The sequence below is a fragment of the Colletotrichum chrysophilum genome, assembly GCF_026319265.1.
Source record: "Colletotrichum chrysophilum strain AFK26 chromosome Unknown scaffold_120, whole genome shotgun sequence".
NCBI classification, from domain to species: Eukaryota; Fungi; Ascomycota; class Sordariomycetes; order Glomerellales; family Glomerellaceae; genus Colletotrichum; species Colletotrichum chrysophilum.
In genome coordinates, this window is record NW_026517407.1 from 103,432 (window position 1) to 129,818 (window position 26,387).

Below are 26,387 nucleotides of genomic sequence, written 5' to 3' on the forward strand. Positions count from 1 at the left end.
CTGAAGTTGGCGTCGGCGAGGGCCGCGGACAGGTTGCGCGCAAGCTCGTCCATGACTTTTGGGCTGTGTGTGCTGGAGTGATTGTTGGAAGATTGGAAACGGCGTTCTGCGTGGCAGGGGCGAGAAAGATTTGGAGATGTTTCGGACAAGCTGAAGTCTTCTGACTGTGGTGTCGATAAGGGAGGGGAAATTGATGGCCAAGACGTAGCTGGAACATGGGTTAAGCGTAACTCGTACCTCTACGAAACGTTTCTATTGTATCACAAACTCCAAACCAAGATCCGTATTCCAGAACCTGAATTACCCAAACCTCAACAACCATCATCTACAAGTTCGCCCATCAATCCGCATACACCAACCTGACCGGAACCCCATCCTTCGGCGCCATCGTGAAATGGATATCCTTCCGCGGCTTGCCCACCGGCCCAACCCACTCCATGGCCTTGAACCGCTGCAACAACCTAACAATCAGGAAGCCAGCCTCGGTAAGGGCAAACTGTTCTGTCATCAACACGTTAGCAAACCACACACATCACACCATAGGAACTCCTCCAACTCACGTCCAAGACAAATCCTCGGCCCGCCGCTGAACGGCACATAATTCCAATCCAGCCTCGTCCCCTCCCACCGCTCCGGCCGGAACGCCAACGGCTCCGCCCACACGTCCGCCCGCCGGTGCAGCACGTACGGCGAGAAATTCACCGTCTGCCCCTTCCGCACCACCACCGGCTGGCTCCCGTCCGGCCCGCCCCCGCGCGGCAGCACCGTGTCCCGCGCCGCGATCCGCAGGTTCAGCGGCACCGCATTATACACCCGCAGCGTCTCCCTCAGCACGAACTGCAGATACTGCGCGCCCTTCAGCGCGCCAAAGTCGATCCCCTCCGCGTCCTCGCTGTACTCCCCAAACTCCTTCAGTATCTCCCCGCGCAGCTTCTCGAACACGGCCGGGTGCTGCGCCAGCAGCAGCAGCACCCACGACAGCAGCGTCGCCGTGGTATCCCGCCCCGCCAGCAGGATCCCCAGAATCTGGTCCCTTAGCTCGTTCTCATCCCGCGTCGCCTCCGCCAGCGTGTCCAGCAGCGAGTACTTCTCCCTACTCGGCTTCGCCGCGGAAAGCGCGAGCTTGACGTAGTGGTCGACGTACCGCCGCATGTACCCCGCCGCGCGCTTCCCCGTGCCGCTCGGCGCGAGCCAGTACAGGCCCTGCAATCGCACGCGCATCGTGATCCACATCTGCGCTTCATGAAACGCCTCCGCGAAGCTCATATCATCCTTTCCGCCGGTGCGTTGCAGGTCCGCCGCCATTGCCGCCGCGGCGCTCGTGCTCGCCACCCGCCCTGTCGCGGCCGCCGTCTGGCTGTCCACGCTCTCGCCGAAGAGGAACCCCGTCGCCGTGTCGAGCGTGAAGCGGAACAGCAGCGGCATGATGTCCACCGTCACAGACCCATCGCCTGGCTTGCCCACCATCGGCAGCGCCGCGAACAGCGCCTTGACCGCGTCCTCCGTCTTGCCTAAATCATTGATATTCTCGCGCGAGAACTGCGGCCGGAACAGCGCGCGCGAGTGCTCCCAGAACGGGCCGTCGGCCGTAAAAATGCTGCGCCCCAGCAGCGGGCTGAACTGCGCGATGCGCCGCTCGCCCAGATCAAAATCCTGGAACTTTGTCGCGAGGAGGGCTTGGATGTTGAGCGGGTCGACGGTGTACATCTCGCGCGGGCCGAAGAAGCCCGGCTGCGTGAAGGTGGCGCCGTTGGCGGCGTAGGACTTTTCGACGATGTCGTCGAGGATGTCGCCGCCGCGGCGGGCGGTGGTGATGGTGCGCCAGACGTACTGGATGCCGAAGGGGAGGCGGGAGGGGATGTGTTTTGGGAAGGTTGCGTTGTGGGCTTTGGCGAAGCGGAGGAGGCGGCGGTGGGCGAGGTAGCGGGAGAGGGCGTAGTAGAGGAGGGTGAAGGGGATGGCGTAGGCCAGGGCTGTGAGGGAGAGGAGCGCCATTGCAGGCGGCTGTTGGGTGCTGGTGTGTCCTTTGGTACTGGGAATTTCTGAGATATCGAGGTGCGTGGCTTGGGGGTTTTATCCTGCGATGAGGCCTTCACGATGTGGGTAGGTTCGAGGACGATCGTCAAGGGGTTGGCCCCGTCGCCCCGGTTTGATGCGACGGTTACGCGATTTAGGGCCTTTTCAAGTCCATATTCCAGCCATAGGATACCATGTATTTTGTCAGCAGGTTGATTAGTAGACAGATGTGTAGAGAGTTGACCGTCGTCGTCGTCGTCTTTACGTTGCCCTCGCATTCGTTCTCGGCATTAGGGCGTCGCACCTAGGGCGGCGCCAAGGACTTTACAGGAAGCAACGCCAGAGCATGATTGCATAGAGTTGGAATACAATTTTCAACGGGGACCTCCTCCCTCTCTACCGCCCGCCGGTACGAGTTGCTGCCCACGGGAAGGGAGATCATGGTTCGGCCGAGGCAACCTAACAGCGCCGTGGTTTCGGCAGTGCCAGTCAATAGGAAGCAAAGGGAGGGGCACGGACAACGTGGGGGATGGAGGGTTTACTCTGACTGCCGTTCGTGCAGCGGCAGTTGAGTTTGCGAGAACGAGTCGGTGGGCTGGGGGAAAAGTGGTTTCCCCTGACTCGGGGCTTGTGTTCGTCTCAACGACAAGACGGAGAGGACGGACTTGGTTGTCCGGTGATGTGCGTTCAAGACATCGACAATGTTGAAACTCCATCACAACTTGGCGTTCAGGAGATAAATCGTTCCCATGGCGCTCTCTACCTGTTGTTAAGAACGTCCCGTGTCCCGATGTCCCTCGCACTGCTTCGATTCCGAGGAAGAGTCTTTGACAGTTGCAAATGTTACACAGAGCCACAGAAAACCCACAAAATTGGAGCTGGAAGTGGACATCGCGGGTTTCGTCGACGGCGCCAGCGCTGCATGAGCCCGCCCACGTGGGGGTTCTTCAACGTCTTCTGGAAGGGTGGCCGAGTTGGTTATGGCGCCAGGTTAAGGTCAGCTTAACATCTGTTTCCTGGTGGGGCAACCCGCGCGAGTTCGAGTCTCGTCCCTTTCAATGATATCCTTTTTGCCTTTCTTCATAAATGCGACAAACACCTTTTTGCGCTCCAATGATGGTGAAAAGTCGATGATGCGGATTGAGAGTGGTTGAACTGCGACCCTTCACTGTAACCAGACCTGAGCCGTTGCGAAACATGCAAACTTTTCCTTGTGACCGCTTATGCATTCGTAGCATTTCATCATCATAAAGACCCAACTCCAGAGACATGTTTCTCACCTCCCAAGGTTGTTCACAACGCTGCCAACCATGACAGCAACCTCCCTCTCCCAATTGCCCTCGCCCCTCCCCTTCCCCTTCAGCGCGCTCGGCATCTCGCACCCCCTGACAACGCATTCCCTCACAGCCTCCCCGACGCTCGCCCGGTTCGTCCTCAGCGTCCTCGCCGACACGCCTCCCCGGTTCACAATCTCCTGCACCCGCGTACCCAGGCTGCCAGCCATCGTCCTCCAAAAGTAGCTCGCCAGGCTGCCTGTCTCGAGATACGCCAACAGCGGCTGCAGCATATTCGTCTGCTTCTGCGGCGTCGTGACCAGCGGATGCGTCGGCAGCTTCGTCGACTCGAGCACGACCTCCAGCGCGACAATGTTCTGGCACCGCGCCGAGATCTCCGCCAGCGTCCGGTCCAGCGACGGCAGCTGGCCCAGCGCCCGCGACAGCGACGCGATGGACGACTGCAGCGCCGAGCGGAAGTACACCTCAAGCGCCTGCAGCAGCAGCGTCGGCGTCCACCGCTCGCCCTTCATCGCGGGCTGCGGTGACAGCAGGAACAGCGTGACCATGGCCGAGACGGTCCGCGCCTTGGTCTCCTCGCCCTGCGCGAAGGTGGCCGACTTGGGGACCGCAAAGTCGCGGATGATCTTCTCCGCCGTCTCCCTGACGGACCGCTCAATCGGTGCGATGACGCCTTCTCGCAGGGTGCGGATCGCGTCCACCTTGCCCAGCCCGTAGCCCTCCTCCCCGGGCGCCGACCGATCCAGCACCTCCCTCAGAGAGAGTAGCGTGTGCGAGCAGCGCACCAGCGCCCTGTGGTCCTCCTTCTTCCCGGCCGCAGCAGCCGCAGCGCTTACACTGCCACTCGCAATCTCGGCGTGCTGGACCTCGAGCTGCCTGCCGAGCTGGAGACAGCGTCCCACGGAGCGGCCGAGCTTCAGGGTCTCCCAGAGGCGGGTGGCGACCTGGCGCACCTCCTCGGCCTCGGCGTGCTTGTCGATGACCTCCTTCTCGAGCTGGCGGTAGCTGTCGTTCAGGCTCTTGATCTGGGCGTCGAGTTCGCCGATGATGCGCTTGCTGGCGGCGTTCTGCTCGTCGGTGTACTGCAGCAGCGGGGCGGCGGACTTTGTGGTCAGCACGTCGATGTGGGAGTCGATCTCCTGGGTATCGAAGAGGACGCGGGAGAGCGGGGTGGAGAGGTCGAGGGGCGCATCGTTGGGGTTATTGGTCGCGAGGACGAGGGTGTTTGCGAAGGAGGCGGGGTTGAAGTCGGGGGAGAGGAAGGTCTCGTAGTCGATGTAGGAGGGTTCCTGTTCGTCTTGGGTGGTCATGATGGGCGGATTGGAGCCATTGGCCGTGTGTTGTAGGCGCAATGGGTGGTGTTTCGTCGAGGGAGGTGGTGGTGTTGCACCGCTGTGAGCTTGAGCTGGTGGAAGCTCTGGAGGGAAACCAAGCTCCAAGTGTCCTGTCTCCCTCTGCTTGATGCAATGGGTACGTACCGTCAAGCTCCGCTGACATAAGAGATCATGGCTGACGAGATGTGGCTAGTGAATTGTTCCAATTGTGGCTCGCGTGCCAGCCACCCACCAACCTAAGCGCACGGTCTCCGCAGCGCCCATGACGCCAAGCGGCACTAAAACCAACATAAAACAGTCAGCAAATGAGGAATGAGATCAAACTGCGCGATATTCCCGGGGTCCCATCCCAGCCCGCCAACCCGCCTCATTGTTTGTCACTCTTCTCTCCTCCCCCCGGTCTTTGATTCTCTGTGTTTTCCTCCCGGACCTTCGGCATCTCCACAATTTGACGCAAAAGAAAAAAGGCAAGCTGCCCATCCGCCCATTCCGCATGGGGCCGTCACCCGCGTCCACTCTCACTCGACCTTGTTGATCATCAGCGCATTCCCTCCTCCGGACTGGACGACGGACTCGAAAGCTGCGAATGGGATTGGCACCGGCGAATTCTCGCTGACTACGCACTCGCGCGATTAGTCGAGGGGGAAAAAAAACATTGGATACGCCGCTAAAGAGTTTCGCTACTACGCCGTCTTTCCGAAGCTTCCATATACCTTGTCATCCATCCTCTTTAGTACCTAATAATCATAATTCCACCACCACCACCACCACCACCTCGTCATCCAACATCTCTCGACCTCCAACCTTCTTCCTCTCTCGCCGTCGTCGTCGTCGTCCGCTTCAATCGCTCCCAATCCGCCAGCAATGTCATAATCTCTCAACCATCTCCTCTGCCCCCGACGGCCCTTCAATCCCCACGGATCACCTTCGCGCACCGTCGCCCGAAACGAACGCCTCATCCGAACCCTCCGAAGACCCCGAAACGACGACAACCTCCTCCGAACCGTCCAAAATGCATCTCCTCCCGCTCTCCCTCCGCGACCTCCTCCCCCTCCCCGACGGCGCAAACGCCTCCGACACAGTCCTCGGCGGCGTCCACTTCAACCGCACCGTCCTCGACTTCTGGAACTACACCCTCTACTCCAACAACACGCTCTCCAACGGCTCAAACTGCTTCCTCACCCAGCAGCCCTACACCCCCGTCGCCCTCCTCCCCAACGGCTCCTTCGTCAACTCCACATGGTGCTACGACCCCATCCGCTCCATCGGGCCCCGCGCAAAGGCCGGCGTCGCCATCGGCGTCGTCTACGCCGTCGCCCTCATGCTCATCCTCGCCTGCCTCAAGAAGCACGGCCGCCAGTACTTGCCGACGACGAAGCGCTTCTACCCTGTCGGCAAGCGCTGGCAATGGTACTACGCCATCCTCGTCTGCGTCGCCGCCTTCATCAGCCTGTTCATGACCATCGACGTCGACCGCTTCTGGGTCGTCGGCCTGCCCATCATCATCAACAGCTTCTTCTGGTACCTCCTGCAGCAGTTCACCATGGCCCTCGTGTGGGAGGCCGTCCGCCACTGGGGCAGCTGGAGCGAGAGGCAGTACATCGACCCGGACCCGTTCATCCTCCGCGAGGGTGACAAGCGAGACAAGTTTGAGTTCTGGCTGCCGTTGTGGTACTACCTCTGGCTATGGCTGGCAAGTTCCTCCCCCTCCGCATACTCCCAAGCTTCCCTAAACTAACAACCCTCAGAACTTCTTCCTCATCATCCCCCGCAACTGGGGCGAGATCGAAAAGCAGCGCTCGCCAGACCAAACCGCCGCCCGCGCCGAGCCAAACGCAACAGACGTCCGCTTCAAAGTCGCAACCTTCTGCCTCGTAATCTGCTGGCTCACCATCGTCGCCTCCCTCCGCCACTCCATCCTGCACTACTACCCCCGCAACCGCGGCGTCCTCAACAAAGCCCGCGGCTTCATCCGCTACACCCCGCTGCGCTTCAAGCTCATCATCCCCCTCGCCGCCTGCCTCATCGCCTACCAGGGCCTCGTCTCCTTCCGCTGGGACTACTCCGTGCTCAACACCCAGGCGAACCTCGCCGCCGTCTACGCCGGCGGCTACGGCCCCGCCCTGCTCATCCTCTGCATCCAGATCGTCTACGGCTTCAGGTCGCCCAACGAGGACAAGGAGCTCATGCGCCAGCGCCGCGTCCGCGAGGCCGAGATCGACCACGACCTCGGCATCGTCGCCAAGCCCGCCTGGTGGAAGCGCGTCACCCGCGACGACCACCTCGTCGGCAAGATGTCCATGCGCGACCGCATCGCCCGCAACGTCCGCGAAGTAGGCGGCGTCCGCGCCCCCGCCACCCAGCAGCAGCCGCAGCAGCAGCAGCAGGCCTACAACGACGCGCCGCCGGAGCAGGAGCAGCAGCGCGAGATCGAGATGGGCAACATGGGCGGCAGCAGCTCCAACACCTCGACCCCGGTACGGCCGGGCTTCGACGCTGCAAAGGGCTCCACATTCTCCTCGTACGCCGGCAAGTCCGACCGGCGCCGGCAGGAGCGGACGATGAACGCGGCCGCGGAGCTGCTATTCCCCAACTCCGGGGCGGGCCGGCCGGACCGCGCGTCGGAGCTGATGCAAGACGGCCCGCCGCCCTCGTACACCGACGCCCAGACCCGCGGCAGGTCGGACAACGTCTCCCTCAACTCCCTCAACCCCGGGGAGCGGAGTAACAGCACCAGCACGGCCGTCTCTGTCTCGGGGCAGCCGCAGCAGGTGAAGAGTATGCTTGATGTGTAAAAAGTGAAGTGACCAGCCCGCCGGATGAGCGGGAGTGTGTAAGAGATGGAAATGGTCCAAACGTTTAAAGCTCATGAGCAATGACGACAGATATAGTGTATGGAACGGCGTTCGGGGTATTCTAGCCGGGCTTTCAATCCGGAGTAGGCAGACTGTATTGTATGCATAATGGTATAATTAAACCTCTATATCGATCACATATCGCCACATGAGACTTGTTGATTGCCGGGAAGCCGTAGAAACAGCCCGAGTATCATAGCACGAATAGTCAACGTTGACGGCGAATCTCCGTGACGAACCATCAGCGAGGTTACCACAAGATGCCTAGCCATTGCTGCCGCTGTACAAACACGGTCGACTCCGTCACCTGTACCGTGCAGCTGGAGGACCACCACGGAGGTTCCTCAACAGCATCCTGCCGTGCTCCCACTCCGCGGCCCGGCCGTCTGCGTATCGGGACGTGACAGCTCATGTGCCTAAGAAGCTCGCAAGCACCTAAGTACTTCCACAGACGAGAAAAAGTGAGTCTTTGCTAGCCGGGCAGTTTCAGTTGGCTATCCGTGCAGTGTTGTACTCTTTCCCGCGTATTTGCATTCGTCGTCGCTACTTTTATTGCTTTCGCCGTCGTTCATCGTTATCGTCATACTCATCACTACCTCTTTGATTTTCTCTACTGCTATTGTCCTCATAGACGTATTACGTATATTGATCAAAGCTGTAGGGAACGCTGCCCGGCGAGCTAACTGCCGCTCACTGCCTGGCTGGCAAAACTCAAAGAAATAGTCTCGACAGGGAGAGACCACCCGGCGCCAGCAAAACAGGTCGCCCGTCTGCGGCCTCTACCGAGTACATGCCGTGGACGCTCGGGGCATCCACCGGTTGCAATAACCGGCCGCCCGACTCAGCATCCCGACTCGGGTTGGATGTCCAATCCGCGTGTCAGCTCCTGAGCCGAAGAGTCTGATGCTTCCAGACGAGGCCCATGAGTCACGGCGTCGTATTGTTCCGAACGGACGAGCCGTCCTCTCCCATGGACGATTCCCATGTGCGCAGGCACCTCACATGGGAAAATGCATCAGCGATATTGCAACGTCGTGGGATCCGTCATCCGCCTGTCGCGGCACTTGACTCTCCCTCTCCCTCTCCCGCACCGTCGCCGCAACAACATGTGAATACTCGCAGGCCCAAGCACCAACACGCAAAGTTGCGAGCCAATGACTCGCCTGCGGCCATCTCATCGCACCCGCAAATGCCACCAGCAGAGTCAAAGCACCGGGACGTGTCGTTCATCCAATGGCAGCGGGCAGATAACCCAGGAACAGATCTGAGTCCATGCGGAGAAAAAGCAACGCTGGCGTGAGACTTGGGCGAGGTACGTCTATGGCGACCGGCAGGGCGGCGGGAAAGGCAGGCCACAGGTGCGGCAGGAAAGCTAGGCCCGGCGTTGGACCGGTCCAGGTGACTGAGGGCCTTTGAAATGGCTGACAAAAATGCCCGTCTCTAAAGATGCAGGCCAGTGCCTTCGGTCCCGATCTAGACCTCCTCTATTTCGGCCGGCCCATTCAGCCAACGGGGAGGTGTCTTCGCCTGGGTTATCGACAGGTCGGCCATCCGGTGTGTCAGCCCGACAGCTGAGAAAATGCCCGTCTCCCACTGGCAGACGAGTGCCTTGCTGGCATCTGCGTTGGAACGAAACATTGGCGTCGAGCGCAGCCACGGCCGCCTCTATGCGTTGTCTGCATGGCACGACAGGGAGTCGCCCAGGAGAAGAGCCTCTCGCCGAATGAGATGGCCTGATGGAAGACTTGTACAAACGGCAATCCGACCAACAAGGCCTGTTTGCGTGCGGCTCCCACTGCGGCGAGGAGGCCATGGAGCGATCAGATAGTTCACGTTAGTCCCTCGGATGCGAGCCCACGCACATCTATGCTGTGCGCTGCGACGGAGAAAGCTCGCAGCTACTGCGTGCCATGCATGGCGCTATTCATGCGTCTTGATGCGCTCTTGCTCCCACCTCCCTGTCCCTCCGCCCCGACGAACGATACGGAGAGGATACGGTGCGTAGCGCAGACTGTTCGGCCGTAGGTGGTTCGAAAAATGTTGCGATTCAGGTCCCAGGGGATCCGTGTTGCGAGCGGGAATCATAGTTCGCTGGGAGGCTGCGCGGGTGAGGTTGGATGACACCGAGGTAAAGCCCGTCGAAAGAGCGGTGAAGAACGCCGATGACAGAGACAGGTGTTTAGGACGGGGCGTAGGGCGAGGCCCGCCGGCTTGGAGAACAAAAGCCTCAGGGATAGGCCTAGCTGAGGACTGGAACCAAGTCAAAGAGCTCAAATCGTAGTTGCTCGCAAGCTGGTCGGATGGCCTTGACGTCTAGGACGTTGGTGACCGCTGTCGTTATCGTTCCCTCGGGTGGCTTGTCACTCTGCCTGCAGATGGCTTCTCATGGTGTGGAAATCTCAACGCTAGCGAACTCGGTGCCTTGACCAAGCGTGAACGGGAGAGTAGCTTCGCCCATCGTCAGTTGAGCCATCAATCCCGGCTGTCTGTCTGCTGTCCCAACTGACGCTAAGATTTTGAGGTGTCGTTAAAGCGGCGAGAAATGAGGGGCAAAGATTGGTCAACACCAACAGTTATTCCCTCGCCTTGCAGTTGGCACCGCTCAAGTTCGTTGTCTGCTGAGTCGGGAGTAACATTTGACAAAGTTTGTTAGCGATCAAATGAGAGAGAGTACAGACATACGCTCCAACGCCAAGAACAGAGCAGATCTTGGGGTGCCCTCGTTCCATGCGCAATGTGCAACGAAGTGAAGGCGATGGGCACTAGGTATTGCTGGACCATGGGCCCTTGTCCTCAGTTGCAATCATCCAGTCTTGAAGGGTGTGGAGTTGCTGTCTGCACCGTGCCTTGCATCGTGCAGCTTCACTTTTGGGAAGCCGCGGAAGATCTGGAGGTTGGCTGCCAGGTACAGAGACGGTGCCGTCACGATGGCCGTTGATGGAGCTTCACACAGCCAGCGGTCAACAGGGACCACCCCAGATAAGATCTAGGGCCAACTTCAAGCTGTCGCCCCCGCCATGTAGCATCATCTGGCGCAACACTACCACCAGCAAAGTTGGCAGGTTGCGGATCGTTTCGCTTCACTCCATCAATGGTATGAGATCGCCTATTTTTCCCGTGCTAGAGCGACTACTTTTCCTGTGTGCTCTCTATGGTCGTTGCGGTTGTAGTCGCTACTGTTATTGTTACTGTCATCGTCGTCTATCGTCTGCGTTCTTCGTCTTCGTTCCCTATTATCATCGTCTATCGCCGTCGTCCCCCGTCGTCGTCCTTATCAAAGTCACCAAGTACACAGGAAAAGTAGTCGCATTAGCATAGGAAAAATAGGCGATCTCAATGGTATTAGTGGTTGCTGTATGAGCATCAACTGGTGGAAGCGAATCGAGCGGTGCGGTGCCGAGGCGGATATGTGCCTGCTCATACATATGTTCGAACGGGTCTCGATTTAATCTGTCGTTGGCTCAAGGCCGTGAATTTGTCTCTAAGCTTGACTGGCCAGCCGGCGCTTATGCGATTGGGGATACCCCAGAGGCTGTGTCATTCTCGATCATGTCTCAGTCTTGTAGCGGTGAGATCAGGGCGCCGTCACTTGAACCACTTCAAGTCAGATCTCGGGACCCTCATGAGCAACAAAAACGAGCGTGGCTGGCCGTGTCTCAGGCCCGAGAAAGGTACCCGTGAGCCACGACCTGCCGCGTTCAGAACAGGGCTCAAGAACCCCTCTAAGGGAGCAACATGGAATGACTCAGAAGGTATTCGATCGCATATCAAGCGACATTGTGTGCGTTGATGAATGTATGCCGTTTCGTGGTCGCGTCGGCCTTTTTCAAGGCCGCTGGCTTTCACATCGTCAGTGACTTGGCGGGGAGTCGTGAAATGTCCAATCTGCAGAACGACCGAGTCAAGGTCTACCGCTAACCTTCATCCCGAACTGCATTCACAGGGTCGCAATCAAGACGGATATGCAGATTATCCCAGGAAAATCGACCAGGGCCCATGCAGCTGTATGCGGGTGCCGCCAACCGCGCCGCTTCAGTCCAAGTAACCTGCATATTGCTGCAGCCTCCCACGCGCGTCCCCCAAAAGGGCATCCCGTTTGTTGGCAACAATGGCTTCTTGTGCCCTCGCCTCAATCCCACAGGTGGTTGCACTCAATCTGAAACGGGCCAAGCTGCGCGTCCTGTGGGCAATTCTAGATCAAGCTCCCTGGTCTGCTGTGCATCTTCCGTTCGCAGCATGACAAGACGAGCTCTCCGTGTATGGTTTGGGAAAAGTCTGGCGAAGTGCGGGTATGCGATGAAAAACTCTTTGAATGACGATGGACATCGGAAGACAGTATGAGGACCACGAACGTCCGCTGGGGAAGACCTTGTTTGATGCTGAAGGCCATGAACGTGTCGTTGCGAAGAAGGCACCAAAACGCTGTCATTCGTAGTGGGATGGAAGGATCTGGCCCTAGGTCTTGATCAGCGGTCTGATGAGTTTGCGCCCTCTTCTTCTTCGCTGACGGACAGCAGTAGCATGCCGCTAAGCGGTCGAAGTGCCAGCATATTCCCGGCATCTGATGGGACACGCGAAGCCAGGGACGGGGATTCCGATGCATCGTTTCACCCGTGCAGAGTTTAAATTCTCCATTTCCGATGAGCGCAGCAGTCCCTTTTTCGACGGCGTAAGATGCCACGCGTCGATCAATCAGATTTTGTGCTCATGTTGGGCCAGCTCGCCATTATCGCATTGCAGCCTCGGTGCGCCAAGAACATGGTCTTTCGCCCTGCAGCAGGAAACCCATTGTGAATAGACAACGCCGTGTGATATGACAGCTCATGGAAAGTTGAAGAGCGGTTAATGTCGGCGACATGTAGTCCAGCCATCGTGAAGTAGCTCCATCCGCAGCTGAACCGTCTACCTACCATGGTCTTTCGCAACGTCTTCAAAATGCTGTGCGTTGAGCGACGACGGGCAGGCGGTCGACGCATGCACGTCAGTTGCCGCAAGACAACTGAACAGCGTTGGAGTAGTCATGCGTCGGTTAACCCGGTAAGCATCAATCTGCCATTTGATGTTTAACGAGAACCAGGAAGCCTGGCGGTGAGGTTGTTGATGCCCCTGGCCTATGATGACATCTGGTCCTGGTGATCTTCAGCGCAACAGTGGAACTCTGATCTTGGAGGAATTCTGCGATACGGCGCTGCAGATCAGTGGATATCCTAGCCTTTCAGAGGGCGGCAAGCGCCAACAACGGTGTGCAATAGCACATTGTCATCATGTCCCTGCGACCATCCCCCAGCGCGCGGGCAAGGGTGAAAGTGGCAGACTGCCTGCCAGCCCCCCGCGTTCGGTCAAGGGCGGGGCACCATCGGCAGGTTTTCAACCCGAGTGCCATGTACGGTAGACAGAGACGTGAGAGCATGCGCGCACGTAGGGTGTTAGGGGACTTTGTTGAGGAACTGTCTGACAGGAGAAGCGGATGTGCGAGTAAATGCGGTATTGCGACGAACAGGAAGGTTGGAAGATTTGAAGAAGAGTTTTGCTAGCCGGGCAGTGTCCACCAACGCGGATATTCCGTACGTCGTTTATTATTGTCCATCATTGTCGTTCATTGCCGTCATCGCCGTCGTTATCGTTTTTTCTACTACAATCGTCCTTATCCAAGTATCGGTGCCAGTGATTGCCAGGGAGAACCGCAAAGCTTGTGACGAGGGCGGCTGGATCAGGTCGGGACTGGAGCTGAGGCTTGAAGGCTAGCGAGGGATGCCAGCCTAATGATGTGGCGGTCCTAGACCTGCTAGACCCAGGCCGGGACCGAAACATTGGAATCGACATCTGGCTGTAATAATTGAAGCCGTCGACGGTTGCACGACGGCGATGAAAGACAACGCAGACCGAAGTTACTGGTCGGGAGGAAGGTGTTTAGGTGGCGCTTGTCCTTCTCTCGGCCCGGAGCCTCGCTAGCTTAATCGCGAATGCGATCTGGGAACTCGGAGTTTCAAGCACTCGAAAACGACGAATACACAGACAGTTTGCGAGCTGTAAGAAGCCTTGGCGTTTGGGATAGGTGAGGAGCCAAACATTTGCTTCCGAAATCCGTAATGCAAAGCAGAGTCCTCTGGCGAAGGTCTTGGCACGGCGACAACCTCTTGACCAAGGGAGAGCTGTAGAGTGTGCATTGGGCCGGATCCAGGCACAGGGGATGCTCACATCATCATGGTGATGGTGGTGGTTGTCACGGGACGAAGGCGGAGTTAATCGCGGTAGTGAGATGTGACGGTGATGACTTGGTGTTCCGCCGGTGTTGGTGTAGGTGTTGGCAGCAATGGTGGTGGTGTGTGGTGCCTGTGCCGGGTCAGACCTGGTCGGAGCCCAGCAGCTAGGATGTAGCTCTCTAGCGTATGTCTGTCGACTGTCACCGTCGAGCACCGTTTCGATGCCGTATCATTTGCATCACGCCGGGCTCAGTTGTGACCGGGGAAGGGAGAAATGCACTCGATATCGCCGCGAGCTCCTGGGCGGAGACAAGGGAGAAAGAAACCGAAGAGACCAAAAAAAGGATGTGCAGACAGACGCGACAACTCGTCAGAAACAGTGCCGGAACATCAGAGAGATGATTGGTAAGAGGTTGATTGATTGTCCTTTGTCTAGCGCCTGCCATGTCGAGAGAGTGTGAGGGTCGTGTGTGTGTGTGTGTGTATGAGTGTGTGTGTGTGGTGTGGAGGCCGAGGAGAGCGTACTGGTGTGCGTCTGGCGTGCGGCATCCCTTGGGCTACTTCGAAGCCAGGTACCGACCAGAGCCAAAGGCTGCAGGCTAAAAGTGGCGCCGGGAGCGTGGGATGGCGAAGAATGTGTAGATATGTCGACGCCGTGATACCGTGACCTGGGGTGTTGGGTGCTGGAATGGAAGAATGGGCTCCGAGATGCAGAGATGGCAGATGTGCCGATGCCGATTGCGACGGGGATGCGGATGAACAAGGAGGAAACGTGGTCAACGGGCGGGTGGAATGGGCGATTGTGGGCTGTGTTCTGCGTGTCACCGATGGCACTTGGACTCCGTGACTCCCTGAGAATCTGCAGCACGGCGGCGAGACATGATGGAGGGAGAGAAGAAGAGACATGAGGTGCGCTTGCAAAGAAGTGTGACTGCAAGTGCAACACCACAGGGAAGGCAGAGACAGCGAATTCCTTCCTTCCACATTCCTTATTTGGCAGGGAAGGGAAGATGTGAGGCAGGCAGGCGTAGGCCGTGGCTTCCTTCAGCCGTGACTTCCTCAACTCACCTCCCGTCAAACATCCGGCAACGGCAATGGCGCCTTGCGATGCTCCTGCTCCTTTTCCCAGGGAGGTGGTCAGCTCCTTCCTTCTTTCAATATCAGACATGGAAGCCTCAGGAACGCCAGGCACGAGGCAGGGAGGCGAGGAAGGACCTCACCTCACTATCCTCTCATGAGGTAGGTACCTTAGACGCGAAAAGTAGACTCTGGTCTCGAATTTTCTTCATCCCGCGTCCATCTACAAGACACAATATCAGATGCATTTATTGTTGCACCAGAGACTCATGATGCCCTCGGTTAGTCAGGGCCAGCCGATATTCATCAAGATGCTTCCGCGCTCAGTCGTCCATCGTTATGCGACTCGGCGAAAATGTCTTTACGCAAAACGGAAGCCACGGAAGGAGACGGACGTAGGGTCAAGGTCCAGGTCCATGTCTGGGTTCGTGTTTGGGTCAAAGTCCAGGTGGACGCAGCAATTAAGCTCACCTCGGCCAGCCATCAATCTGGCACCCGCGTGGTTCATGCTCTCTCTCATTCCCGTTCGGCGTCCCGCAGGTCGGGCGAGGTAAGGTTCCTCGAGCTAAGGGTCAAGGAAAGGCACCTTAAGGCACCTTAAGGCAGATGGAGGCAGGCAGTGGCCCGTGTTCCAGGTGTTCCGAGCCGTTTGGAGCCGGTGCCGGCCCCAGTTCGTCAACTTGACGTGGTTTCCTCTTTGAATAGAGTGCACCCGGTCGCATGAGGGCGCGTATCTTGGTACGGGCATTTTCTATCAAACGGGCAGCTCGCCGATCCCAGGTCCAGGTCGGGCCCTGTGCCATAATTATGGACGGAGACGGGACTGGACCGGCGGCGCCTCGATTGCGGGGTGGATTCGTCGCTTGGCGGGTTGACGGCGGCGCACAGGCCCCTTCCTGTTCCTAGCCGTCCACGTCCTCCAGCACCAGTCTCCGCCCGTGTGGTGATCCAGGTAGTGAGTGGCTTTTTATAGAAGGGAACCCCCCGTGGCCCCCCTGGCGCAGAAGAGAGCGAAAAAAGAAAGGTCGTTACCTACGCAGTAGGTTGATGGTTGACAGGGACAGGGACGGGGACGGGGACGGGGGCTCACAGACGCCAGCAGCTGGCCCGGTCTACGGATACGCAGTACGAATACCTACTCAGGTGCCGTTGGGTGCGGCGCAAGCAAGGTACCTGGGCGAGGTACCTCGACGGTGTGTCCCTGGGTGCCTTGACATGTACCTGGCCTAAGCCGCGCTAGCAGATGCTCCCAGCTGCGAAAAAGACGACCGTGAACCTGTGAGAGTGCGCCCAACCCCTCGCATGATGCAGCGAAAAAAGAGGGGCGGGGCAATGGAGGGGGTTGAGGAGGGGGAGGGGGAGGGGCACGGGAGGAAGAGGGAAAAAAAGTAAAAGGTACCTCAGCGGTGGAGGAGGGGCAGAGGGGTACCTGCCTCTCTCTGCCTGCCTCAACCTGGGCTCCTGCCTCTCGTTTGCATCTGCAAAATGCAGTGCAGTGCAGACGTGGAGCGTGCAGTCTGTTGCTACCTTTTTCTTAGATTGTCGCCGACCACTCTATTTCTCCCTCTTCGTCTCTGTGTTCTCTGTGTGTCTTTTTCAGGAAAGCACACAGATAGGTATGGATGGAAAGGGCAAGGATGTCGTTGTCGTTGTCGTCGTCCTGCTGTCCGTCTGCCGTACCTGCCGTGCCTGCTCCACTCTGCCTGCCTTACTTAAGGTAGGTACACACTTAGTATTGCGGGCATTGTTCACCGTGCCTTCCACGAACGTTGCTTTCTGCGCTGACTGCTTGCTGCAGCCAGGAAGCCACAGAAAACTAGCAAGTGCCTGCCTGCCTCAAGTAAGGTGCTTTCTGCTGCTGTTGCTGCTGCTTCTTGCCTCGTGTGTCCGCGCCTGCTTCCTGCCATCTGCCGCCCGTCTACCGCTTCCTGTTCTTTGCAGAATTCGGAGGAAGGGACTGAGTACCTTAGGTGCCTACCTGCCTGCCTACCTACCTGGGACGGGATGTTGTTGAGGCAGGTGCGGAACCTGCGGCTTCCCCTCGCGCCTGTCATTTGATAGACCTAAGATGAACTCTGCCCGAGATGGAAAGAAGAAGCAGAAGGTTCCCGATGTCGTCGTATTTGCCCGGTCCTCGCTCGTGTGCTTATCGCCGTCGCCGTCGCCTCCCCGATGCCGTCTCCGCCGGTCATGTCGGATGTCTTTGGGCCCCCCTCCTCTCCTCTGCTGTCGTCGCCAGTGCACGTCAACTCCATGGAAGGTTCCTCGTCACCACCAACACCACCATCACTGCACAGCCAACACCCCTCCCGTCCCTCGCCTGGACACCGACCACCACCACCGTCCTGGCTGCCGTCGTCGCCGACACGCACGCTCACCACCACCTTCTCGATGTTTTCCTAGCACGGATGTCCATGGAAACAGCTCCCAGTGACACTTCAGCTGCCGTCATCGCCCCTCCATCTTCCGTCGCTCGCGCCCACTTTGCTTCCTCAAGCAAACAGCTTCAAGACAGCCATCCCCAGGAACCCAGGGACCCAGGGATCTAGCTACGCAGGCTTCGTGGCACCGAATGCATCCTGCCGAGTTCTCTCTGCGTCCGTATCCGTCCAACTCTGTCTTTTGTCTCCGCCTGCTGCTCAGTGCTGCTACCCCTGCGGAGGGTCGCAAGTCAAGTCAGGGCAGCAAGACAAGGCGCCAGCGACGGCACGAGACAGACAAGGAAAAGCCAGCCAGCGAACGAAGGGCAAGGTTCCTGGCGGGCTTGGCTTGCCCAAACTGAAAGTTGCAAAGTCACTGCCAACAGGTTACTGGCAGTCAGTCGTCGGTCCTGGCCCTGTCTGGCTGTCTGTATCTGTCACTCTGTGTCTGCCCTACTGCACTACATCTGGATCCATGGCCTTTTTGACCGAAACCCACTGCCACCTTGCGCAGAGTGACAGACAGATGGAAACCACCGCACCAACAATATCCGCCGTCAGCAACAAGCATCAGCATGCGACTCTGCTCGAAGTCAAGTCAACCCACCAGAAGCCTCCATCGCATCCTCGGGTGCCCGGCCAGTCACAGTCACAGAACGCCTGTTCCCCATTTAACCACCACCGCCTTTGACTTTGACCTCGTCAACCTCGACCGTCCACCCCCAGCCTTCTGCCAATCGCCGTCCGTCCCTCGACCTTTCATCCCGTGTGCCTGGCTATACTCGAACCCACGGACGGCCATTAATCCAGGAGTCAGAACATCACATCTCCTGGACCTGAGATACATCCTGGCCGGACCTGATCCAGTCAGCCCAGCCCAGAATCGGTACCTTACGTCTGGCCCTGGCCGCCCTGGCCGCCCTGTCACCTTCGCCAACCACCCCCCTGGCCCCGGCTTTGGAGTCACCACGTTCTCCTCCTCCTCGCAGACGCCTCGTCGCTTGCTGTGCCCGCTAGCCAGCCAGCCAGCCAACCCACCAGGCAAGGTACTTTACGGCGGCGCTGGATGGATACGGTCTGCGCTACGGATGCCTTCGACGCTGTCCACCACCACCACCACCGCCAACCGACACCCACCGCCAACCGACACCACCGCCTCTTCCGTTTTCCACGAGTCCGTCAGAAAGCCGCCGACTGCGTCGACAGCTTCCCTCTGCCCTCGGCTTCCCGCTCACGGACCGCAAGCACTCCCATTTCCCACCATCCCGAACATTATCGCCTCCCGTCCGTCGTCAGTCCGTCTCAGTCTGCGAGCCCCCCAACCGCCCGGCTGACTGGGATTCCACAATCAAACCGTCCGACTTTGATGGTGCAGGAGTGTACTCCGTACCGTCTGTACCCCTTCCCCTTGTACCTCCCGCCAATCGACTCCACCGACACCACTACCGCCGCCAGCTCCTGGTTCTGACCCTGACCCTGGCGCCTGGCCCTGACTGTGGCCCTGGACCTGGCCTGCCCGCCCGCCCTTGTGTCCACCCAAGGCCGTCTCGTACCGCCTGCCCTTCTGCTCGCTTTGAGTGCCATTAACGGCCATCGTCAACTACTTACCAATCCTCCCTCGCACCTCGCAGCCGACGCTTTTCCTCTTTCTTTCCCTCTCCAGGTCCTCGACATTCGTCCACCTTTCCGTCTTCTATCGGAGCCGACCTCTTTGAGCTCTCTTGACCGGCAGATCATACATCGGCCCAGCAACAACCACAACGGTTCTGAATACCTACCTGAATACCTTCCCCACAACTCTACGTTCAGCGCTCCGCCGCCTTGCGCTCGGCATTCAACCGATCATCGGTCAGCAAGCGCAACAAACGCACTGAAAACCGGCAACTCTCGAAATCGCAGAACCAGGAACGGAACAGACGCAAAGCATTTTGTGCATCTTCGCCTCCTCCTGCTCCTGAAATCGAGCTCCTCCAGAAGGCCGGGAACCCGTCACCTCGGATCTTGGTTGGCATTGGAACGGACTGCATTGGCTCTGCGATAGCCCACAGACGCTCCCACCCAAATTCGCCGACCTGGTGCGCCGGATCCCCCCAATACGCACCCCCCTCAGAGGAGGCTGGTTGGCTGGCTACTCCAACCTACCCAGAGCAGACTCCGCCCAGCTCTCGACACTACGTTCCGCTAGACGTGAACGAACGCAAGCAGGCGCAAAGCCAGAGGCAGGGGGAAGAAAAGTCAGCGAAGAACCGCTGGGAACCACTTTGCTGCAGCCAGCAGGGTCAGATCAGGGCACGTCTTTCATCATCGACCATTCATCGCCACACTCCCCTGGCAGTCCTTTTCTAGAGCCGCCTGCCCCTCGCCCTACCAACTTGTCTCTCTCCTCTTCGTCCTCCACTCAACCACGCTACCTTTACCGACCGTACCGTAAAGAGTACTCATACCGGCCTTACACCTTGTCCAACAAACCAAACCACCCCACCCAGGTCCAGGATTCATTATCGACTCGCCGTCGCATTTCTACCACAACTCGTCCACCTTTACCTCTTCACCTTTGTGGTTCACGACATCTTTGTGTGTCGCTCCTCGAACCTAAGCTGTCGTCAGCACCGCCCACAGTTTGGAAGAAGAACCCCTCGCTTCCGGAGATACCTGAATGACTTGATATAACCTTTTTCATTCTCTTTTTTGTTTCCTTCTTCTCCCCCTCACCTCCGCCCTCCAGCCTTCTCCGCCCGCACAACTTCGGCTGAAATAACCCTCACCCACGCCTCCGCAGGCTCTTCTCTCCGCACGCTGCGTATTCGAGTAGTCTCCTAGCCTCGCAAGCTTGCGTGCACACTTATTTGACGGTTGCGATATCCCACCGAATCGCCGCCCATACTGCTTGCTCACGCAGGCTCCTCAATACACATCATGGCTGCCGCATTCAGACCAGTAAATTCGCCGCTTCCCGCTGAAGCCAAGGCTGACGACAAAATGACGACGTCGCCCACTACCCCGAGACCCAGCACCGCACCGCACCCCCAGACGCCGCAGACTATTCCAGAGGAGGTGAAGACGCCAACGAAGGCCACCTTTGGCAGTGGCAGCGGCGGGTTGGCATCACAAAAGCCGCTGCCTAGCTCACCATTTCCGCAGGCTGTCCAGGTCCCCGAGAGTGCCGAAAAGGTCAAGACACCCACGAGAGCAAACTCGCAGCATTCAAGGAAATCAAGAGACTCCGAGGACGTCGACATGGACGAGTCAGATGGCGAGGCTGGCGAGGATGGCGCAGGGTCAGACGATGACAGCGTCAATGCCGACGGTACTAGGTCCAGCAAGAAGAAGAAGTCGCAGCGATTTTACTGCACCGACTATCCACCCTGCAACCTGAGCTTCACGAGAAGCGAGCATTTGGCGAGACACATTCGGTACCGAGAATAACCCCACCCTCTAGTTGCACTAGTTGCTGATCGATCTACTTAGGAAACACACTGGCGAGAGACCATTCCAGTGCCACTGTTCGCGACGGTTCTCCCGGCTTGACAACCTGCGACAACACGCACAGACGGTGCACGTTAACGAGGACATCCCGATCGACTCCCTGGCAGCCACCGGCGCGCGATTCCAAAGGCAAATGCGCACCGAGCGCGTACGTCAGCAGGGTGGTAGAGCCCGCTCGTCAACCGCCGGCAGTGCATCTGGCCCGGTAAGAGGACACTCCAAGTCCCTGTCGACATCCAGCATCGCCAGCGTCGGCTCCATCGGCCCTGCCTTTGGTGGTGTGAGGGATGACCTTCGCAGGCGGCCCCCTCCCCTGGTCATGGCCACCGACCCCCGGTCTCGACTTTCCCTTGAGTCGTACCGAAGCGATGGTCCTTACGGCTACCGCCCTGTATCGCCGACCGAGTATGGCACGCCAACTTCCGCAACGTTTTCGACGACTGGGCAGAGCAGTCCGCGATGGTCTGGCATTGCGTCTCCTACCACCTCCCACTCTCGTTCCCAGAGCATGTACTCTTCGGGTTCCAGGACTCCAGGACGTCGTCTCAGCGTTCCCTCGGGTGCAAACCCCTTCCAGTCGCCTCACGGAGGACCGGTCAACCGGGTCATGTACGGCGGCCCCGTGAACGCCTCCAACAACGGTGCCTACTCCCCGGCCGCAAGCAGCCATCTGGCCTCTCCCACAACACCGACTTCGGGCTGGTCTGGCCGACGGGACTCGACATCGTCCAATGCTGATGAAGCCTGGCGCCGCCGCACCTGGCACCCTGATACCAGGAACTTCAACACGAACACCAGCCACCTCAGCAACGTCTTGACGCCCGGCCAGATCCAGCCAAACCCGGCACCGCCCATCGCCAATGTGACAAACCAACAGCAGACCCTGCGACTGCCTGGTATTGAGTCCTTTGACCCGCTGCCATCCCGACAGATTTCGCCGCCGAGGCGCATTCCGTCTCCCATGATGGTTGATGAAGCCGCTCACCCACCGGCACTTCTTCCGGGATCCGATGCGGCTGCCGACGGCCGAAGGAACGTCGCACAGTGGGACATGGGGCTTCATCGAGGCCTCACGAGACTGGACATCACCAACACGACGCCGCCTCGCGATAGCGCCGGTGCGTGGGCGAATGAGGTGAACCAGGCGGTGCAGGCACAGGCAGAGCAAGTGCGGCTGAACCCACCGACTGTGCGGTTTGAAGTTGAACCGCCATCGTACTCAAACTCGAGCGCGTTCACTCGCAACCACCACCACACCATGTCGATGCCTTCAATCGCATCCAGAGAGACCAAGCGACATGGTTGGTACCATGGACCTACCAACAGCCACGTTCATGGCCCTCGACCCGAGGCACATATCCATGAGCCCCGTGGTCCGCACGTCAACAGAATGATCCACCCCAACATGAACCATTTCACCGGCTTCCCTGCCAGGCAGGCCGATCCGCAGCCACCCCAGCAGCAGCAGCCGGGCGCCGATCGGACTGGCAATCCTGATCCCCTGAGGCGTCTGGAGGCGTTGGTTGCCGTCGCCACTAGCGAAGGCACAACCGCCGCGGCCTACTAGGCCGGCCACTTATCATATATCACGAATCTCTTACCATTCTCCACGGCATGGTTTACATACGCTACGACTGATGACCTTTTCATATCTACATGTCGGCAAGGAGCATCGAACACTCTGCACGATATACGGTCGCTTTTCACTCATGATATCCCGTTTTACCGGTTGGTGGGCAATTTGTATCTTTTTCTCCGTTGGCGTTGTTACATAGCGTTGCTTTGGTATGTTTTGGTTGGGGCGTCGCCGCCCGCATCTCTCAGCTCACCCCGTTTCTGTCGCTTATTTCTGTTATGGTCTATCTTGATATCTGGACTTTTGTCCGCTTTCTGTCTTGTGTCGGGGCCGGTTGCGAATGTTTTCCAGTTTTACAGTTTCATCTAGAGCTATCTGTTTGGCCTTTTCTTGATTCCCCGTAACGCTTGCTCACGATCAATGAGATACCCACTCATTATGGGATGCTGAGGTGGTGGATAGTAATATGTCGCTCTTCTGGCGGTTGGAGTCGGGCATCTCATGTCCGCCTGCGAGTCTGGCTGGGCTGGGAACTGGAAGGATGGACAGGTGGGCTAGATACCCGAGCTTGGTTTTCCTCTAGTTTGCGAGACCAGGATGATGCTCAAGACTTTTTTTCTTTGGTGGTTGATGGATGGTTCCGAGGCCATCGCATGAGGGCGGCATACATCTGTCTGTAGGGCGTACAATTGGCAGGAATAACGACGCATATGCTTTGAAATGGTTCCATTTGACACATGCTTCTGTGACTGTGGTGTATTCCGTGCCGTCATAGTGCTTATCGGTAGACTTATTTGCTTGTGATCCAAGGGTTCTGCTAGGCTTGAAGAAGATGGCCAGAGGTCTGCCAGCCTTTATGCATGATGATGTTGGCGTCGGCGGTAGTGGTTTGTTCTGGAACCAATCAAGGGCGTTGGCGTCTGGGCGATCCCAGAGATTGTCGCGGGGTTAAGGCGCTAGATTAGCTGACGCCCAGGCTGCAACTGGTGGCGGATGAGGGGTCCACGGGTGTTATCCGGCTTGCTGGGAACGCCGATCGGCGTGGTTCCACCCCCCGCCCGCCGCGCCGTTTGTGGGGGCCTTTCGGGGTTCAAGTGTTGGTCTGGGGTTTGGGCCGAGAGCGCCGGGGACGGGGGGGGGGGGGCAACGGAAGGGGGATTTTGGAGGTGTAAGCGCTATGTTTCAGGAAGCGCTTTTGGTGCTGGGATGATGCAGATTGTGATGGGATGTGCGGATTGGTGAGGAATGCGTCGCTGATGTGAGATGTCGCGGGGGGTGGGAAGGCGGTGAGGGTTGTGCAGTTGGGCAGATATTCCTAGAATTAGGTCAACGTATCGAAATGCTTCACTGGAAAAATTCTTCACTTTCGATGGCTTATATACGAAGCCAATGTTTCCGCAACAATGGAGATATTGATGAAACTCGCCGCCCTTGTCCTCTCCCTCCCCACGACCGCAGCAGATGCGGGCATCTCACGATGCCACCCCTCCAAATTCACCTTCCCCCCTCTCCCCGGCGCAGTCCACGTCCGTACCACCGCCGCCGTCGTGCGGAATTACACCGGACACCCGGGATGGATGCCCGACGCCGCCGTGTCCGTGCCCCCGTCGGGCGTGGCGCCGTTCTGCAACGTCACGGTGTCGTACGCCCATCCGGGGCATGACTTTGTGGTGAGTGTGCACGTCTGGCTCCCGCTGGACCGGCAGGCGTGGAATGGCCGGTTCTTGGGCGTTGGAGGAGGTGGGTTTGTGGCGGGGGATGTTGATGGGGATTTCATGGCTGCTGGGGTAGAAGAAGGGTATGCTGTTGCGGCGACGGATGGGGGCCATTGGAAGGGGGTCCCGGTCAAAGAGTGGGCGCTGAAGGGGAGGGGGAATTTGGATTGGGATAGGTTTGTGGAGTTTGCGTATCGTGGGGTGGGCGAGATGGGGGGCGTTGGGGGTGGGATTGTGAGGGAGTTTTATGGGGAGAGAGAGGAGAGGAGGTATTTTGCTGGGTGTTCGACGGGGGGGCGGCAAGGCTTGGTGCTGGCGGCTAGGGATGAGGGGTGGTGGGATGGGGTGTTGAGTATGTGTCCTGCGGTGGATTTTCCTGCTGTTGTGGGAGGGATGATGCGGCCGCAGGTTGTGATGGCGGAGATGGGGTGGTGGCCGGGCGAGTGTGAGGTGAGGGAGGTTGTGAGAGGGGTGGCGGAGGGATGTGATGCCGCGGATGGGGTTGTTGATGGGATTATTGGGAGATTGGGGGAGTGCGAGGTTGATTTTGAGGCCTTGGAGGGACGGGGGTTTGAGTGTGGTGGTGAGAAGGGACGGGTTGACGGGCGGACGGTGGAGGTTTTGCGAAGGGTGATGAGGGGGCTGGAGGACGAGGAGGGGAGGGTTGTGGATGGCGGGTATGGTTATGTTCCTGGGGCGCCGCTGGCGGGATTGCTTGGCTTGATGAATGTGAGGTGTGAGGGCGACGACGGGTGTAGGGGGGTGCCGTTTGAGGTTGCTGAAGATTGGATTAAGTACTTCGTCAAGAAGGATCCCGAATTTGACGTGGGGAATATGACGATGGAGGAGTTTAGAGATGTGTTTAGGCAGGGCGTGGAGGAGTTCGCGTCCGCGATTGGGACGTCGCACGACTTGCGGAGGTTCAGGCAGCGCGGGGGGAAGGTGTTGATGTGGCATGGGATGGCGGACCAGACGGTGATGGTGCTGGCGGCGAGGGCGTTTTACGAACGGGCGAGGAAGCTTGACCAGAGTCGCGGGGTTGATATTGAGGAATACTGGAGGTATTTCGAGGTTCCGGGGATGAACCATTGTAGTCCGCTCTACGGCGGGCCGTATCCGTGGGATGCGATGGAGAGGTTGCGGAAGTGGGTTGAGGAGGGAGTTCCGCCGCAAGATCTCGAGGCGAGGACGGTCGAGGAGGAGGATGGGAGGAAAGTGTTTGGGAAAAAGGTTAGGAGGGTTTGTGTGTTTCCGAGGGAGGGCGTGTGGGATGGAAGCGGGTGGCAGTGTCTTCAGCCTGGTGAGAAGCTGGATGAGAAGAGGGAGGAGCTTTGAGATGAGCAGCAGAATGGATATCATATTCGTTAAGTCTCATTTATGAACCATTTATACATAATCGACAGTCTTGCTTTTCGGGCGGATGAATCTATTTAATCAGGAGGAGAACTACCTCCATTAAGTCAAACATTTGTTTTATCTTGACAATTCTACTAATCCTATCGTCCTCGTCGTTCCCATTTTTGTCATGGTATGCCGGCTACCCGCTCGAATAGCAAGGAATATCTACCCCGATAGCAAAGCTCGTAGTCGATACTCGGAAAAAAGACAACGAAGGAAAGTCTATCTTTACGCTTGACTTTTGTATCTGCTTTTCCTTTCATGACTGAAGACATTTGAACCTCATAAGCTTGTCTCATGCTTAAATTTTAAAGCAGCATCATTCAATGTCCCATAGCTTTCGCGCGTTACTCCGGAAAAGCTTCTCCCGTAGCTCCTCGCTCCCATCGCACCATCCCACCACCTTTTCCTCAAACGGCTTCGCATCCCATCCCCGCGATTTCGTATGAGGCCAGTCCGAGCCGAAGACAACTCCCGCGCCGTTACGCATGCGAAAAAGCGCCTTTGTCAACGACTCCAAGTTGGAGAAGTCTGCATCTGCAGAGAATAGATACGGGGCGGATATTTTGACGTAGACACTAGGATCTTCCATCATGCGACACAGCGCCTCCCAGCCTGGCTGTTTTGACGGGTCCAGTGGCAGGAATGCTGGAGAGCCGAAGTGCTCAAGGACAACCTTCACCTGGAGTTCGGGGATCAAGGGCTGTACGTGATCAAGGACCTCCATGTCGGCGTATAATCCGATTGACCATGTTTTCAAAGGCCGAAGCTTTTCGGCATACTGGCGCAGCACGTTCTGAATGTCGCTCTTCGAGAGAACAGTCTTGGAAGATCTGAGGTTGACTCGAACACCTCGGACACCAAGGTCATGCCACGCTTTGAGAGTCTGAAGCTCGACGCGCTCCGGGTCGAAAGCGACGACGCCGCGACCCCTAGCCGGCCCTGTCTCTTTGAGGGACTCAAGCACCCACGTATTGTCGTCGCCGTACGTTGATAGCTGGACAAAGACCAT

The 26,387-nt window shown here is 58.1% G+C and overlaps 5 protein-coding genes and 1 non-coding gene across 6 annotated transcripts; 3 read left to right on the forward strand and 3 right to left on the reverse strand.

The window, feature by feature from the left end:
* Positions 1-340: 340 nt before the first annotated feature.
* COL26b_010776 (uncharacterized protein) lies at positions 341-1,995 on the reverse strand (the record flags this gene model as incomplete). Its single annotated transcript, XM_053183463.1, has 2 exons — positions 341-501; positions 561-1,995. The coding sequence occupies 2 exons, from the start codon at positions 1,993-1,995 to the stop codon at positions 341-343; spliced, it is 1,596 nt and encodes a 531-aa protein (XP_053032614.1).
* A 980-nt stretch (positions 1,996-2,975) lies between these two features.
* On the forward strand, positions 2,976-3,074 carry COL26b_010777. The gene has a single exon. It is a non-coding gene; the product is annotated as a tRNA-Leu (tRNA).
* Positions 3,075-3,292: 218 nt separating this feature from the next.
* On the reverse strand, positions 3,293-4,621 carry COL26b_010778 (uncharacterized protein; the record flags this gene model as incomplete). The annotated part of the gene is made up of 1 exon (XM_053183464.1): positions 3,293-4,621. One exon carries the CDS (start codon positions 4,619-4,621, stop codon positions 3,293-3,295), a length of 1,329 nt encoding a protein of 442 aa, XP_053032615.1.
* Positions 4,622-5,657: 1,036 nt separating this feature from the next.
* COL26b_010779 (uncharacterized protein) lies at positions 5,658-7,440 on the forward strand (the record flags this gene model as incomplete). The annotated part of the gene is made up of 2 exons (XM_053183465.1): positions 5,658-6,342; positions 6,452-7,440. 2 exons carry the CDS (start codon positions 5,658-5,660, stop codon positions 7,438-7,440), a joined length of 1,674 nt encoding a protein of 557 aa, XP_053032616.1.
* Positions 7,441-20,179: 12,739 nt separating this feature from the next.
* COL26b_010780 (uncharacterized protein) lies at positions 20,180-22,253 on the forward strand (the record flags this gene model as incomplete). The annotated part of the gene is made up of 2 exons (XM_053183466.1): positions 20,180-20,613; positions 20,669-22,253. 2 exons carry the CDS (start codon positions 20,180-20,182, stop codon positions 22,251-22,253), a joined length of 2,019 nt encoding a protein of 672 aa, XP_053032617.1.
* A 3,441-nt stretch (positions 22,254-25,694) lies between these two features.
* COL26b_010781 (uncharacterized protein) lies at positions 25,695-26,387 on the reverse strand (the record flags this gene model as incomplete). The annotated part of the gene is made up of 1 exon (XM_053183467.1): positions 25,695-26,387. One exon carries the CDS (start codon positions 26,385-26,387, stop codon positions 25,695-25,697), a length of 693 nt encoding a protein of 230 aa, XP_053032618.1.